Raw genomic sequence first — 17,123 nt, 5'->3', positions numbered from 1 at the left:
CTTTCAAGACCTCCTCTGTACTATTTGAAAATGATAACAACATATGGATGGAAGGGGTGCTGAAGCAGATGGGTTATCACCATATAGTCTCTTTTGGTTGATAAAGAAAAATGAAGATTTTATTGCAAGTTTCTTGTTTTTCATAGGATAGTCACATAAAATTCATGGCCTGTATTGTGAGCCAGTGAAAGTGATAAATGGAACAGTACTACAAGAAAGAGACAAACTACCACTGACCTCAGTTTAAATCCTTTCCATCTGCCTTTTCATTTGCCTGAGAATAACAGCAGAAATCACCAGAGCCAAACTATCATTCAACCTCTTCACTGTCCTCCATGTCCCTACCACCCTCTCCATCCCATCTTCCTACCTGCATCCCTTTCTGCCCTGCTGATTTTATGATTCTTTTTTCAGAAGGTTTCAAGAGATCCCTATCACTAAAATTCTGTGCTCCCTAGACTTAATGGCTTTTACAGTCTGGACCATTCCATTCTCTTCTACTTTTTTCCCCTGAAAGTCTCCGCTACAGCCAGACTGTTTTTCACTCTTGCCAGAATATGCTTTAGCCTATCTACGGTTTTCACCCAGGATGCCTTTCCCTTTTCTTTCTACCTATTGGGATCTCATGTGGACTTTTAAGGCCCCCCTAAAGGTCCATGGGCACCCTCATGCCTTCTTGGAGGACCTCAGCCCCAGGGGACCTTCATCGTCAGGAGTCCTGGGGAATATTGTGCAAATCTGCTGACATTAACTGTGTTATAGCCTGGGAAGCCATGGATCGCTTTATGTGGATGTATCTTGCCCCTTGGGCCCCCTTTCCCTGCCCCCCTACCCACCCACGGACCTGCTCCTGGTGATACTTATATGAATTCCTTATATGAAGGATCAGTTAAAGTGTTTGTCATCTTCTTGCTCAGACTTGCTTCATTATTCACTACCCACATATTTTTCATTTTATTCATTTTTGTAAGTTGGTATATATTCTGGTTCATTACTTCTTTCTGCAGTGGTCCTGGAACCAAATCAGAGACTAAATGAATGTGTTGTATTTGCCATGCTTTAAAAATCAAAAGAGCATAGACCTATTACCAAGTGTATTTGAAATTACATCATGTATGATTTTAAGAAATATGTGGAACATTAAACTAAGGCATTAAGTCTGTATTTTCCTTATGAATAGAAATTTAAAATGAGTTTTGTCAAGCCCAGACTATACATTTTTTCATTAATTGACATAGCTAAATATATCAAAAATTGAGGGAAGAAAATAGACAACAAAGTTCCTAAGCTATTTTAATTCAACCACTTTTGTCAAATTAATTTTCAAGGTATGTATTTGATTTTTAAGGGAATATTAGGAAAGTTTGTGATAAGAAGTTTGCAATTAGAGGGGCGCCTGGGTGGCACAGCGGTTAGGCGTCTGCCTTCGGCTCAGCGCGTGATCCCGGCGTTATGGGTTCGAGCCCCACATCAGGCTCCTCTGCTATGAGCCTGCTTCTTCCTCTCCCACTCCCCCTGCTTGTGTTCCCTCTCTCGCTAGCTGTCTCTCTCTCTGTCAAATAAACAAATAAAATCTTTAAAAAAAAAAAAAAAAAGAAGTTTGCAATTAGAATAGGTTCAAAAGGGACATAAGACCCTTCATAGAAGTCTGTTAAGTGTGCTCTTTATTCTAATCTAATATGCTAATTTACTGTAATTTAGTATACTTGAAGAAGATCTAAATTATAAGTTAAATCTAAACTTAAAATTTTAAGAGAGGTAAAACTTTAGGTACTTAGACAATTAGCTCTATCCTTTTTTATATGAAGATATCATAGTATGAAATTCACATATTAGAATCTTTTTTTTTTCAGTTGACCCACTATGAAATGGAAATCTTCTAACAATTAATGCACATTTTTGCTCATTTCATCTGTTAACTTTGGAAAAGGAAAGAAATCTTAAGTTGGAAATATCACAATTAAATGATGGAAATAATTTGAAAAGGAATATTCTTTAAATTTTTCTGAAATTAAGATCAATATATTTGTTGTAATTTTTTTTCTCAGACAATAATTTTCATCCAATAAAAGACAAATCTTTAGAATAATTTTGAAAAATAAAGAACAAGCTAGCTAAGAGACAAATACAAGCAAATATACCATATAAAATTTAGTCGACCACATGGGCACATTTGAAAAGAAAATAAGAAATGGGTCAATGGACATTTTACTTAATATTTAATGCTTTGCATCAGCTTAAGAATTTCTTACTCAAAGAACAATGTTTAGTTGTGTTTCTTTGGAAATTGGGAGTTGACTCACCTGTTGTAATCCAGCATTTCTTCTGATTGGTCATCACATCGTTCACTTGTGTCATAAATATTTAAAAGGCAAAGAACCCTTAATTCTGGATTGATTTTTAATCTTTTTCTCACCTCACTGATACATTTTCATAACAGAATAAATGATATGCCAACGCATTTTAACCCCTTCTCTGATGTTCGGAAAGCCACGTAGATTTCTTTGAAAAAGATAAATGTTCATTTAGAAATTCTTTAAAAACTCCAAACAGCATTTTGCTTACTCAGCACAGTGCCTTTTGAAAGGTAGCAGAGGTGGATAGGACGGACGATTTCCAATCTGGCGGTAACTTGAGGAGCGGTGCCATTTGTAAGTATCTGTCATTCCATAAAATTTCCTCTGAATAAGCCATCAATTCAAAGGAAAATAACGTTTCTCCTCTGTAATTAATATTTTCTGTGCATTCTGATTATGTTTCGTTAAACAATCTGACTCCGTAAGTATTATTGTTATTGTATTATTATACTTTGCCTTCAGGTCATAAATCTAGAAATGTTAATTTTCTAAAAGATTTATCAACCAACCGATAGCATCTTGATACAGAATAACACCAATCACGATAAAACTTTCAGTGAGTGAGTATTTTGCTGTATAAAGGCCAAAATTCTAAAAACAAATAGAAATTGGTGTAACCGATGTTTAATCCAAATGTACAACAGTAAACTGAGTTAGCTTCTCTTTTTTTTAGAAGAGCTGACGCAAGTTGGACAGAGGGAGGTGTTGGGGCAAGGTAGTGGTGGTGTGATTGGCTTGTCTCATTCACGCCCACTGGTCTTTAAATCATTGTCTAGATCCCCAAAGGTTCATATAAGTCAACACTGTTCCAGGGGCCTGCCATTCCAAACAATTCCAGAGAGATTGCACAGGACTGGATAAATAATTAAGGTAAAACTCTTTTTACATTAACAGTTGCAGAGTTAAAATAATGCTTCCTTTCTTCTTTTTATGGTGTAGAGTGTTTATATATTACAAGTTAAATGTTTGAAATTTTTTCTCATTTTAAAAAAGATAAATTAGGTATAATGTCAGACATTGAAACTATTATCCCAGGCCTTGATTGCAGCTTTCTTTTGCAGATAATTTTAGGTTTGAGCATACAATTAGGACAGTGGATAACAGAAAAGGGAAATATAGCAAAAAAAAAAAAAAAGTAGGTAGGCAACAAGTATTTAGTTATTTACATCTCCTGGTTAATCACTGAGTAAAGAGTGGAAATAATTTGTCTTAGAAAAAAATATGAGGTTTCAGAAGTACATTCGCAATGCTATAACATTAAAGATTTTTTTAATCTTGAAAACAAAAATACCCGCAAAAACAAACCAAAGGAGGGATAGCCCATGACTGCAGTAGATATGAACGGCTAAGAGTCTGGGCTGCATCATTATCAAATGAAAAAGAAAACAGAGTTGTGATTTACCTTGTCTTCGTATGTGTCCATCTTAATGAGTATTTTTAGAGTAAATTTACTAGAAGAAACTGGGAAATTGAATAGAATATAGACATAGCTTTAGATTTGGAAGGACTAGAATCAGTTATCTAAAAATAGAGCTGTACTCCTCAAATTTGTCAATTAGATGAGGGAGAATTCTCGGTTGATTTGTGTATCCCCATATTTTGGATACCTTACAGACCATATAGTCATAGCCTAAGAAGTATATCAGTAAGATTTAAGTACTGAGAAATGTAGTTTTGAGGAATAAACTCTTGAGTTTTCTATAACTATGTTACACAGGATACTTTGTAGGTTGCTAAAGTTCTTTTCAACATATGAGTTACTTCAGAGAAAGTAAAATAATTTATTTTCAAAAAAAATAATAATTCCTCCGGAGGTGGTCCTGTATCTATTACACAGAATGTAGACCTTTTAGAATTAACTGCATCCACAATTCAGGTTCTTAAATATCGCGCTTTAATACATGAAGCATGAAGAGTTCACTCTGATAATATCCTACACGGTACATATTTTTCTGCATTTCTAGAAACTACTCTTTGGGAAAATAAGAACTGAAATTTATGCATGAATTTAAGATGTTTCTCAGTGTTTAAGATGACTAGAGAATCTAGGTCACCTTCTAAGAACAGAGCTAGAAATGTTATTTTGCTTATATTTTATTTTGGCCTTTATATTATAGTTTATTGTATTATATTTTAGCCTGTATACCTCGTCAAATGGTTGCTGTAACTCTTATATTAGCAAGCATTTAATAATCTTAGCAAAAGGAAAAGACCTCAACATAGGGTTATTTCCTTTAACTCTTCCAGTTCTCCCTAGATATTATTTCCAAGGTATGTCTGAGTACAGGACAGGAATGGAGATGCTGGGGTATTAGCCCCAGCACTAGCAAGTAGTCAAGTAAATACAGTTTTGCTGTCATTAGCAGTTGCTCTTCTAAGATGTACTTCAGACTGAATGATACTGAACGTTTTTATGGAAGCTAATTGTGAAAACTCATGCCACAGACTAATAAGCCATCTGACTCTCCATGTGCAACTAGAACGGCATTGTTGGGGACATTGTTTAAAAGAATTTAATATGAAGGTAATATTAGATTGACTTCATTGTTAAAGCTGTATTCATTTACCTAAGGTGCATTTGGGATGTGGATTTAAGTTAGTTCCTTGGATGCAGACAGCATTTGGCTTTTAGAAGTTGTGTAACCAGCTACTTCCCACTTGCTCAACCAAAAGGTAAATGACATGGGAGGCAATCTGCTAGGCCCGGACTGCAGAGTAGACTCGTCAGAAATAGGTTGGCATGAAAGACAAGACAGCCTGGAATGGTGGGAAATGCTCTGCCAATGTCAGCTTCCTCTTCACATTCACTTATCAGGTAAAATAAATGTTTGCAGCCACTAGGGAAGTCTTAATTTTTGCCTCTTGACTCATGGACAGTTTTGCTTTCCGAATGTGAGGTCTTTCTTTAAAGTTGAACTACCTAAGTAAAACAGAAGTCTGCTTTTCTGAGAATCACCCATCGAACATTACTTGAGTACCTATTCAAAGAACAGGACAATGTTTAATAACTAGAATTTGACTATACGTTAGGACATTAAGATAGCTCTTAATAAATATGAAGAAACAAAGCCTTCTGACAGTACTAGTATTCTAATTACCTTTGTTTCAAGTTCTGATTTTTTTATCTTGATGAATAAGTGAGTCAAAGCAGCAGTGCGATGACCAGTGCACTGGAGATCTCTTTGTGTCACAGAGAAACTTCACGTCATCGAAGAGAAAAGCTAGACTACAGAAAGTTCTGTCAAACCAAATTTGCTTTTTCTTTTAGAATAATTTCGAACATTCTTTGGGGAGCAAAGCTGTTCTTGCTCCTGGTAGCCAGAGGGAAACACTTCCATTTCACTTTGAATTATTAACCTTTAAAGGTGTAACAAGAATACATTCTTGTATCTATAAAGGAGAGCACACAGAGATACAACAGTCTTAGTGGAATATAGCACCAGGCACTGTGCCACTTGCTGGCAATACGTAGGGTCTACAAGCCCAGCACCCCCCCGCCTACGTGAAGCTCTCTGCCCAGTGGGAGAGACAGTTATTTATCAAATAATCACATAATTTAAAACAGAAGCACAAAGTGTGATAAGGATGTGAAGGAGAGGAGAATATGATACCAGAGCATATAACGGGGGATCGAGTTTAGATGGGGGGCCTCTCCGACCACTTGGCATTTAAAGATTTTCAGGTTCTTTTTACTGGAGAAGAACGTTGCAGGCAGGGAGAGCAGCATGTTAAAAGGTCCCGAGGTTGCAAGGAGAAATGAAAACAGCCCAGTGTATCCAGTGAGTGAGGGGAGGTGTGGTTCCAGGTGGCCCTAAAGAGCTGCGTGTGGGTTAAAGTTCGTAGAGCCATGGAGAGCCTTAGAGCATATTAGGAAATTTGACTTGATTCTAAAAAAGTGATGAGCAATTCATTTTAGGGCCTTTAGCAAGTAGTCATTTGGAATAACATATTGGTCATGGAGAGAGAAAGAAATGAATTACTTTTAAATGTTGAAAGGAGGATTGATAGGATTTGGTGATACATCGGATGTGGGTAGGAGATTCAGGATTGAGAATAAGAGGTGTCAATGCCTATAGCCGGAATCCCCCCGTGAGCAATTGGGTTAGTGAAGGTGCTGTGTACTGAGATGGGGAGCTGTAGAGGAATCTTTGCCTATGAAAGTTTTATTCTATAATAATGTGGCATGTCACGTATCACATATATTACATGTAATATGTTAAATTTTTCAACCAAGGTATATGCCAATATCATTCTTTCCTAGTCTACCATGCAAAGATTCATTGATTATTCATTACGTAGTTATTTAGAGAAAAAAAGTAAAAATGTAAATTATGTTAGACTAGTTTGTTCGAAATCTGTTTTTTCTACTAAACAGTTCATCCTGTGCAGGGATTCTGTCTTTTTTTTCTTCTTTAAAAGATTTTATTTATTTTTTATTTATTTACCAGAAAGAGAGCATGAGTGGGGGGAGGGGCAGAGGAAGAGGGAGAGAGAATCTCAAGTGAACTCCGTGCTGAGAATGGAGACCGACATGGGGCTCAGTCTCCTGACTCTGAGATCGTGACCTGAGCCGAAACCAAGAGCCAAATGCTGAACTGACTGAGCCACCCAGGTGCCCCATGGAATTCTGTCTTAGTCATGCTTTCTCTTTCATAGTTTGACTCATATTTCATTTTCAATATTTGGGTTTTTTTATAGATTTTTTTTTAAGATTTTATTTATTTATTCAACAGAGATAGAGACAGCCAGCGAGAGAGGGAACACAAGCAGGGGGAGTGGGAGAGGAAGAAGCAGGCTCTTAGCGGAGGAGCCTGATGTGGGGCTCGATCCCATGACACTGGGATCACGCCCTGAGCTGAAGGCTGACGCTTAACCGCTGTGCCACCCAGGCGCCCCTCAATATTTGTTGAATGAATAAATACCATCTGTAAAATTCTTCCACACTGAAGTATAATCATGTTAATATATTTTAATATTTATGATATGGTCTTAATATTTCAAGGTATGTACTTTGTGCTGCAGGCAAATGATGCAGAATGGCTAGGTGCCCATAATGTTCTAATTCTTTTTAAATTTTGTTTTGGCTGTTGTTTCCTTAAAATAGGCCAACAATAAAATCTTCAGAGCTAAAGATATAAGCTATGAAAATGTGTTCTAGCTTTTATGAGAAGACAACACTTGGCCAGGGTCAAAATTAGGATTTGGGGGCCAGGATCTTAAATCACCGTTTCATACTTCATGGGCTATGTCATGTCCTTGTCAAAAGAGAAAGTAATGTTTTATATCTGGTATAAATAGCATAAGTTTAGGTCTCAGTTTCCTTATTTGGGAAGCATATCTACCTTGCTTGCGTTTTTTGTGAATTTTGAGAAATGTTAAGTCCTCATTTATAAAAACTGTAGATATACGTAAAAAATACTATGTGTGTTTGCTTGCAGCTATAAAGACAGCTGTTAAATTCTGATTATTAAAAGAAAGAGGGGGGCTGCCTGTGTGGTTCAGTCAGTTAAGTGTCTGACTTCAGTTCAGCGTCGTGATCTCGAGGTCCCGGGATTGAGCCCCGCACTGGGCTCCCTGCTCAGCGGAGAGTCGGCTCTCTCCTCCTCCCTCTGCCCGCTGCCCTCCCTGCTTGTGTGCTCTCTCTCTCTCAAATAAATAAAATCTTTTAAAAAATATATCATTTAAATCCTCACAATGCTGCTTTGTGGTAAATGATATTACCCTCATTTTAAATATGGTAAGACAGAAAATTGCAGAAGTTAATTTGGCCCAGATTTATACCCTGTTATATTTATCACCAGAGCCAGAGTTTCTGTTCCGTGTCTGGGCTTTAGTTCTCAGCAGAACCGAGATGGCATAGCAAGGAGGCTACTTTACCTCTCTGTGTCTCCATGACATCATCTGTAAAATGGGAATAAGAACCAGAATTGTACCTATCTCGGAGGGCTGCTGTGAGGATTAAACGAGTTAATGGATGTCAAGTCTGTAACAGTTTCTGACATGTAGTATGTGCCACCATGTTGGATATATTTTTTATATATATCCAGGATATACACCAGGTTAGCATGGCTTATTACGAATGAAATCAGTGAGTTTCCTTTGAGTTAAGTACTAAGTGAAATGGGATTTAACTGAAGCCCCCAGGCCTACTGCCATGTATATTACTGTAACCCCCTAACAGGCTGACTAAGTAAGGCATGGAACGCAGAGCATTCCAGGCACTGTGGCTCAGATGTGCAAATAGCCTGAGGTGGTAGAGAACCCGGGGAGTTCCTGGAATTTCAAGAGGGCTAGTGTAGCTAGAACACTGAGCTGGGAAGGAGAGGAGACCAGAGAATACGGTGAACCACACAGAACCTCGTGGGCATGTTGAGAAGTTAGACTTTCTCTTAAAAACAAGGGCAAGGCATGAAAGAGTTTTAAGCAAATAAATATGACCTAAGTTGTGTTTTCACAGGATCATTCTGAAAAATAAGATAAAATAAAATAAAGGATCATTCTGGCTGTTGTGCAAAAAGTGAATTGCAGGGGCGCCTGGGTGGCACAGCGGTTAAGCGTCTGCCTTGGGCTCAGGGCGTGATCCCGGCGTTCTGGGATCGAGCCCCACATCAGGCTCCTCCGCTATGAGCCTGCTTTCTTCCTCTCCCACTCCCCCTGCTTGTGTTCCCTCTTTTGCTGGCTGTCTCTATCTCTGTCAAATAAATAAATAAAACCTTAAAAAAAAAAGTGAATTGCAGGGGAGGAGAAGCAAGTGAGGATTCGAGGACACAGATTAGGTTTGTTGCAGTTGACAGGGTAAGAGAAAAGATGGTAGCTTGGACAAGAATGATGGTGGGAGAAATGGAAAGTACTAGATTAACTTGAGAATATACGTTGACTAGTTGTAAAATCAACCAAACTTTGTAAAGGACTGGATGTGTGGCGGGGCGGGGGGGTAAGAAAGGAAAATTTATGATAGAAGATTCATGCTTCTGGTTTGAGTAACCGGATAAATGGTAACGATATTCTTTGGATAGGAAACATTGGAAGAAGAGGAAACTGTTACAAGTTAGATTTTGGACACACTGAATGTAAACTGCCTTTGAGATGTGCAAGCATATACATCAGTCAGGAGGCTGGAGATCACAGGAGAGGCCTGGCCCAGGGACGAACCTTGGGATATGAAGTCTTGGGAGTCAATGGGAAGAATGGAGAATTGGGACCGCGTGTTGAGGAATTCAAGCAATGAAGCTCTAAACAAAATAATACTTTTTAAAAGAAAAAAACCCAAAAGTTCTGAAAAATAATAGCAATGTTAATAATAAACACAAGTTTGGAAGAATTCCTAGAAGCCAGAAAGCAGATAGCATCAGAAAATCTGTGAAAGAGAAAAGGAACCAAGGTAAACCAGGGTAAACAATTCACAGGGTGAGTGGGCTTTTTTCAGAACGAGCCTGGCAGCTGCTCCAAGCGAAATTAAAGAGAAAGTATGGATCACAGGCAACCAATGACCAGCAAGGAACCTCAGTTTGGGCAATTCCGTCTGTTTGGGCCACCACCTTTGCTCAAAGGTTAAGGCTGTGATCTAGTCTGTAAAGAAAGCCCGACTACAAAAAAAGCCCCTGGGGCCTCCACCACAGACAGAGAGGGATTACAAGCAGGAACGGAAGCCTCACCCAAAAGGAAAACACGTGACAGCATTTTGCTCCCAGAGTAGCCTCGCCGAGAGTGCCAGCTGCATCCAGAGCGGCGTTCTCCAGAATGCTCCACACGTACGTAGATGTCTGCAGAGAAGCCGCTTAAGGGACCCGCAAGGAAGCAGCAACCCATGAATGAGATGGGCCTGCAAGATTTAAGAGAAACCCCCGAGTCCCTCCTGGCTAAGTAACCACCATACTCTTCACTTATAAAGATGAACAGACAACCTAGGATCACTAAGAATTTAAACCAGCGAGCAAGAGAGGGACCAAGACGAACAAACACAATTAACTCCAGAAAAAATACATAATTCAGGGAACAAAAGGAGCTTTTGAAAACTTCTAGTCAGTGTCCTTAGATTTGATAAAATACTGCCTCTGTAAAACAAACAAAAAGGGTAAGATGAAAAAAGAGGGAGAAGATGAAGACCAAATTATTACAAATTAAAAACATGATTGTGAAAAATAATTAGTGGATGAGTTGAAAAATAAGATAGATGCTTAAAAGTAAACAATGGAATATTATTCAGCCATAAAAAGAGGGAAATCTTGCCATTTGCAACAACATGGATGGAGCTAGAGAGTGTTCTGGTAAATGAAATCAATCAGTCCGAGAAAAACACGCATCACGTGTTTCTACACATGATTTCACTCGTGTAGAATTTAAGAAACAAAAGAACAAAGGAAAAAAAAGAGAGAGAGAGATAAGCCAAGGAACAGACTCTCAACTATAGAGAACAAACTGGTGGTTACCAGAGGGTGGGTGAAATGGGACAAAGGAGCGCACTTGTCCTGACAAGCACTGGCTGATGTACGGAACCACCATATTGTACACCTGAAACTAATACTATACTGCCTGGTATCTAACTGGAATTTAAATAAAAACTTAAAAAGCAAAGTAAACTACCTTTTTCTACTCTACTCAATACTTCTTCAAGCAAAGTTTGGGGCAAAGTAAAGCATTTTTCCAACATGAAACAACTCAGAAATTCTGTTTACAAACATGGCCACATTTTGTGAAGAGAGTTATTCAAGGTGGATTCCAGCACGATGCAAAATGAATTGAAGAAGGAAGCTGGACTGGTGCTCAGAAGACACTGGCAGCTGAGTGAGACCCAGAGGGTGGAGGAGGAAACCATTCAGAAAGTAAAAGGATGGAAAATTCACTTGCAAAGTTTTACTAACAGAGGACTTCTAGATCATTTATTAGGTAGTCCAATATACCACTTGGCTCTCTGGAGCATGCCATTTACACAATCATAATGTTGTCAGTGCGATTGTTGGTTTTTAGTGTCCAAAAACAACCTATGGAAAATTATGAGCGACTTCATTGTTTTACAGACTAGTATGAAAGTATTATGAATCTCATCGTTGTGAAAGTATTTCATTAACTAAAACAATCAGCAGCTTGTGAGAAGGACAGATAGAAGGAAGTATGCTAATTTCCTCATCTGTCATATGTACAAGTCTAGAATTGATAAACCCTGTCAGAGAAGTTTTAGTGAATAATTTAAATTTAGGATAACTAACTAACTAAAGAACTAAAAATAGAAACATTCATAGTTCCTGCTCTTGGGTGAGACTGGTCTGTGTGATGGATAGGAGGAACTTTTTTTACTCATTTAATGGAAGTTTCTATTTTTTCTTTAACCATATGCATATCTTCTCTTCTCTCTGTTGGCTTTTATAATTTTTCTCTTTCTCTTTATCATATTTATTAATGACTATATTATATTCATTTTTATTTCTTCTGCTTGAAATACTCTGTGCTTTTTTTTAAATCCTGAGAGCTACTATCCTTTTTTTTTTTTTTTTGGTTTTGGACAATTCTCTGCCGTTCTTTCTATTTTGCTTCTCCATGGCCTCATACTTTTCTCATATTAGGAGGGCAAGTGGAATATGTTAAACTTCTTATTCTTGCTTCCCCCACCATGTCTCTTAACTTCATGTTTGTCTTTCTTTACCTATTTGTGATATAATTTGAGTGACTTCCATGGATCTTTCAGTTTCATAGTCATAAAAATAGTCCCTTCAAAATCCCTTCAGCTGAGTTCTCTTTATTTTGATGACTTTTTTTTTTTAATTTTTAGAATTCCTTTTTGGCTTTTTTCCAAACCAGCCTGACCATCTTTTACCCTGTTCTTATTTTATGGATGTTATTTCTTATTTTGCACATTCCTATTAGTTTTTATTATACAGTTTTAAAGTCCCTTTCAGATTGCTTTGCTAGCTCTGGTTACTCAGGTATGAATCTGCTTTCTCATGCTTACTGACACTCATCCTGAGTTTCCATGTGTGTTCTGTGGCTTTTGTACTTTGGGGTTGTGAACTCACAAGTGTGAGTTGCCTTCCACAGATGTGCCTCCCCGGGCGCCAGACTGCCGAGGCATTCCCATGTGGTCGCTTTGTATTTGTCAGGGGACTTTTGGATTTCGTGAGTTCTGGAACAGTTTTTATGTTAGTTTCTGTGCTTGGGATTTTCTTCCCAAACAGGTAGTGCATATTCCAGAACCACACGTTCCAAACGTGATATAGTATTTCTCCTGCTATAACAGTTCAACAAGAATTGACTGATTCTAACAGTAAAATTTTAGAAGAAATTGTATCAACAACACATGATGGATTCATAGGCTTTTTTTTTTTTTAAACACAATGCCAGTCCACCCCTTTTCATGTTATAGTTGAGGAGAATGAGGTTTAAAAAAAAAAAGTGTGCCTGGGTGGCACAGTTGGTTAAGCATCTGCCTTCAGTTCAGGTCATGATCCCAGGGTCCTGGGATCGAGTCCCATATTGGGCTCCTGGTTCAGTGGGGGAGCCTGCTTCTCCCTCTGCCTCGTGCTCGCTCTTTCTTTCTCTCTCTCGCTCTCTCTCACAAAAATAAATAAATAAAATGTTAAAACAAGAAGTTAACTTGTGCTGGTATCCGATGAATTAAAGGCAGAGCAGAACCTAAAAGCTGAGTCTCTTTGTTGTTAAAATGCATTTTATAGGAGGGCGCCTGGGTGGCACAGCGGTTAAGCATCTGCCTTCGGTTCAGGGCGTGATCCTGGCGTTCTGGGATCGAGCCCCACATCGGGCTCCTCCACTAGGAGCCTGCTTCTTCCTCTCCGACTCCCCCTGCTTGTGTTCCCTCTCTCGCTGGCTGTCTCTAACTCTGTCGAATAAATAAATAAAATCTTTAAAAAAATGCATTTTATAGGGATGATGACAGATGCTGATTCAAAGATAAACCTGTACTTCCTTTTGTTATATTCTTAGCTTTAGCTTCATCATCCAGGGACCTGGAACACAGCTCCCTCAGCGTGATCCTACCCTGCGTTGCATATTGTCAGGCGTTCTGGTGATGTGAATTCTTTCACACCCAATTAGCAAATTCAAGCAGTAACTTTCTTATCTTACCGCTAGTAGAGACACTGTTAGATTCTGCCTTGTCAGGTCTTTGTCAACAACTTTTGTCTTTCTTTTAAAATCAGGCAATTTGCTTACAAATAAGAAATCTTCTTGAAGATGGCTGCCAGGTCTTATTTTTTTTTTTCCCACAGTGACTAGCAAAGCACCTGCCGTGTTCATATACACAGGCACTCTATAAATACCCGCTGATTTAGCCATTTATTAATGACTTTCCTTCTTCTCTTTGATTTTTCATTTTTGTATTGGGTAAAGGAAACTTGCCAGAGATAAATTTATAGGACATTTTCAGGAGTGTACTTTCTTTCCATGTTTCTATAGAGATCATACGCAAAGTAGGTAATTTGTATTCATTTAACTAATTTAAAGAAAATTGTGATTTGTTGCATGCTCTGCTTGCAGAAAAGTGTGTTGTGAACACCAGCCTAAAGTGGAAGAGAGCCTGAGGCGGAAGGTGCAGGTACTGTTTACACTGAAGGAGCTTACAAGAGGCTCTGGCAGCTCAAATGGATCCCATGGAGCTGAGAAATGTCAACATCGAACCTGATGACGAGAGCGTCAGTGGAGAAAGTGCTCAAGATAGCTACACCGGGATGGGACATTTAGAAAAGGCAGCCATGAGCAGGTATGGGATTAAAAATGACCAGTTTCCGTGGAAAAATGTCAGATTTATGGATGTGAAAAACAAGGTTTTTGTCAGGAAGAATTGGACTCATTCCCTATTTGCGAGATTATAATGACATTGATGTTCACACATCAACTCTCTGACCCTGAAGTTCATTATTATGTCATTATTATATGTCGGTCTGATTAGACTGTGTGTGACTAATGGAGAATTGAGGTTCCAGTGTTCTCGTCCCCATTGATATAGGACATTTGAAGTTATGTTAACCTATCACTTCTTCCACCTTTTGGACTATTTCCCCTCAGATTCCTCTTCCTTTGACTGCCCCTTCAATGTTGCTGCATCTCCAGAATTCTGTAGGGATTCTTTGGTCACTAAAATGACCTGTGAGCAAGCTCATTGACAACTCTCACAGTTTCATTCACTGAATGTGTGCCATGTCTTCAACCTGTTAGACTTCTCAGCTTCATTCAGGTCACTCTATCCAGCTGTCTACCACACGTCTCTACGGGTGCCTCATGTGTCTGAATTGCCTCATTTATAAAGTCAAGCTTGTGATTGTCTAACACTGAACTCCATTTTTCTCTTCAAAATCTCCTCCTCGTCCAGTAATTGCCATCATGGTGAAAATCACCACTGTCTTGTACCAACTCAGTCAAAAGACCCTGACCGTCAACCTTGAACCGTCCCTTCCCCCAACCACACATCCAGTGTTCGAGTCTATCTGGTTGTCTCTACCTCTTAATGTTTCAAATCCATCCTCTTGTCTGTACCCATTCTACTGCCATCTTACTCTAGGACCGCATCATCTGTCACCTGTCTATTAAAACAGCCCTTCCTGTCCCTTGGTCTCCCTGTCTTATATTTTGCTCCCCTCCACCTGGCTCTCCACATCCCTGTAGAAGTCATCTTTTACAACTGCAAAGTGACTTGGGTTCCATCCCTTGGTAAAGACTTTCAGTGGCTCCCCGTTAGCTATAAGACGAAGATTAGGCTATACATTGCTTGGCATGTAAGGCCCTTCATGATCCGTCCCTGACCTGGCTTTCCTGTCCATCTCTTGCTCTGCTCCCTTTTTGTAGGAAAGCCTTGTTGAGCCTCTCCTAGCTCCCCGCACCATCATTCTTTCTGCTCCATCTGCCTGGAATGCCCTCTTTTTGTGCCACTCATCCACCTTCCCCTTTCTCTACTGATACCATTCATCCCACAAGACAGTGCTCAAAGTCAGAACTCCTGTGAAGCCTTCTGTTGGGTGGAAGTGACCACCCCCTCCTTTGTGTGCCCTCTCTCCTTCCTCATTCCACTGCAACAGGTCACTGGCCTCTGTGGTCCCAGCACCTAGCATACCACCTGGAACATAGTAAGTGCTCAACAGCCAGTTGATGAAGGAAATTCGTTTCTCACAAAATGGTGTATAATAAAAATGAGGTATGACTTCAGACATTTAGAAGGAAATGTTTGACCAAATCTAGGCCCGAAGTAGAGAATAGGACCCTCAAACAAGGACATCTCGTTGCATTTCACAACATTCCGGAAAGACCACCAGGAGGAAGTGCTGTTCTTCCTCCATGAAGCCATGCAGTCAGCTTTTGTGCCATTGGACCAGAGAGGTGATGGAGATGTGACTCATGGCATTTTCTAGGTTGAACAGCTCTTGAGAAGGCACAGTGTGGCAGGACAGAGGGCTTTGGAATCTGCAGGCTGCCTGAGTTGGCAGGCATTTCTCTTCTTGTGAGCTCCAGTGAGAAATGCAAAACGATACACTGGCCCCTACTTTTCTGAGGATTAATTACGTGAATCCCTCCCTGCAAGATCGTTAATCCCCATGGAACTTTGTTTCCTTCACCTCCACTTTGTCACCCCTTGTAAATCGACCAACTCTGAGGGCTCTTGTTTCTGAGAAGGATGCTCACAGATACAAACCCTGCGGATGGTGGGACACCATCCCGAGAACAGCCCTACAGGGTCATTCGATTTGGTCCTCTAAAAACCACAGTGGATAGATGGGAGTGGTTTCTTTAAGCTTCATACAATGTGTTCTGGACTGCTTACAGTGACTTAGCTTTTAACTCCTGACTCAGACACAGCTCATCATTTTGCAATTTTATAATCACTTTAAAAAGATGGGTTTTGTTTATGTTTGGTTTGAATTGATCCCTTCCATGTAAACTGTTGGGAAATTGGACATAACTCATTTATTTGGAATCATTATACTTATGTTTTCAATACATGCTGGTTTCGGTATCAAAACATTTAAGACATTCAAAACATTTCTCATATTTTATCCAGTCTTGTCATGTTTTATGATCATTATTCATCTCATGCCAAAATAAAAACGTGCAAATGCCTTGAGAAAGAAAAATGTATTTACTTTCACATTTTAAATTTTACAAAAACTACTCATGGACTAAAGGATTCTAATTTATTGATTGAGGTAAAAAAAATAGAACGTTGGCATTCCAGAGTCTAAATCCAGATGACACTTTGCTTTCTAATCCTTAGGCCTGTTTTAGGCTTCGTTTCATCTTATTTTATCTATTTCCAGCTATGAACATTATGTCCCAGTCTCTACATAGCAAGTATATTAATTACAGACTATTAAGATAAAGCACAAAAAGGGAACATGGCATGGGGGGTTCGTGAAGGGATGGAAGAAAGCATCGACAGGCATTATGCTTCCTAGGAGAAAGAGGAGAATGCTGGGAAATGCTCCTAATTTGTACACAGTGAATATCTAGAAAAGCACATCAAACTTAGTAACTTTGTCTGCTGGCTCCATCTACGCTTAACAAGGTTACTTTGGGAGAGTATAAAAGAACATTGTCCTCTCTCTTTCTCACAAGATATTTTCAGGATTAGCTTCTGTTATAAAGGATAATTTGTACAGGTCTCCTATTATTACTGGTCAAGCCTTTTGGACGTGTGGGTGTATTAGACCATCTCCTCAAACCCCCTGGCATATAACTGTAGGACCCGTACAGTATGACCACGTGTGGTGTCCAGCCTCTGTCCACGTTGACCACGATCAGTGTTCGCAGATAGCAACGGTGGAAAGC

At 39.2% G+C, this 17,123-nt stretch overlaps 1 protein-coding gene across 5 annotated transcripts in view; it reads left to right on the top strand.

Moving 5' to 3' along the window:
• SLC38A4 (solute carrier family 38 member 4) overlaps positions 1-17,123 on the top strand; it is a 68,407-nt gene that overhangs the window by 24,685 nt on the left and 26,599 nt on the right. For 3 of the 5 annotated variants that reach the window (XM_002922285.4, XM_034645628.1, XM_034645627.1), the window contains exons 1-2: positions 3,142-3,227; positions 13,845-14,067. In XM_002922285.4, coding sequence (XP_002922331.1) covers positions 13,949-14,067 — 119 coding nt within the window. In that variant the 5' untranslated portion in view covers positions 3,142-3,227; positions 13,845-13,948. Of the gene's footprint in view, positions 1-3,141; positions 3,228-13,844; positions 14,068-17,123 lie in introns of those variants that run through there. The other 2 variants (XM_019802805.2, XM_019802804.2) reach the window with 1 other exon arrangement.

The sequence above is a fragment of the Ailuropoda melanoleuca genome, chromosome 16 (genome assembly GCF_002007445.2).
Source record: "Ailuropoda melanoleuca isolate Jingjing chromosome 16, ASM200744v2, whole genome shotgun sequence".
In the NCBI taxonomy this organism is placed as follows: domain Eukaryota; kingdom Metazoa; phylum Chordata; class Mammalia; order Carnivora; family Ursidae; genus Ailuropoda; species Ailuropoda melanoleuca.
The sequence above is the reverse complement of the archived record's forward strand: the minus strand, read 5'-3'. Positions and strand labels throughout refer to the sequence as shown.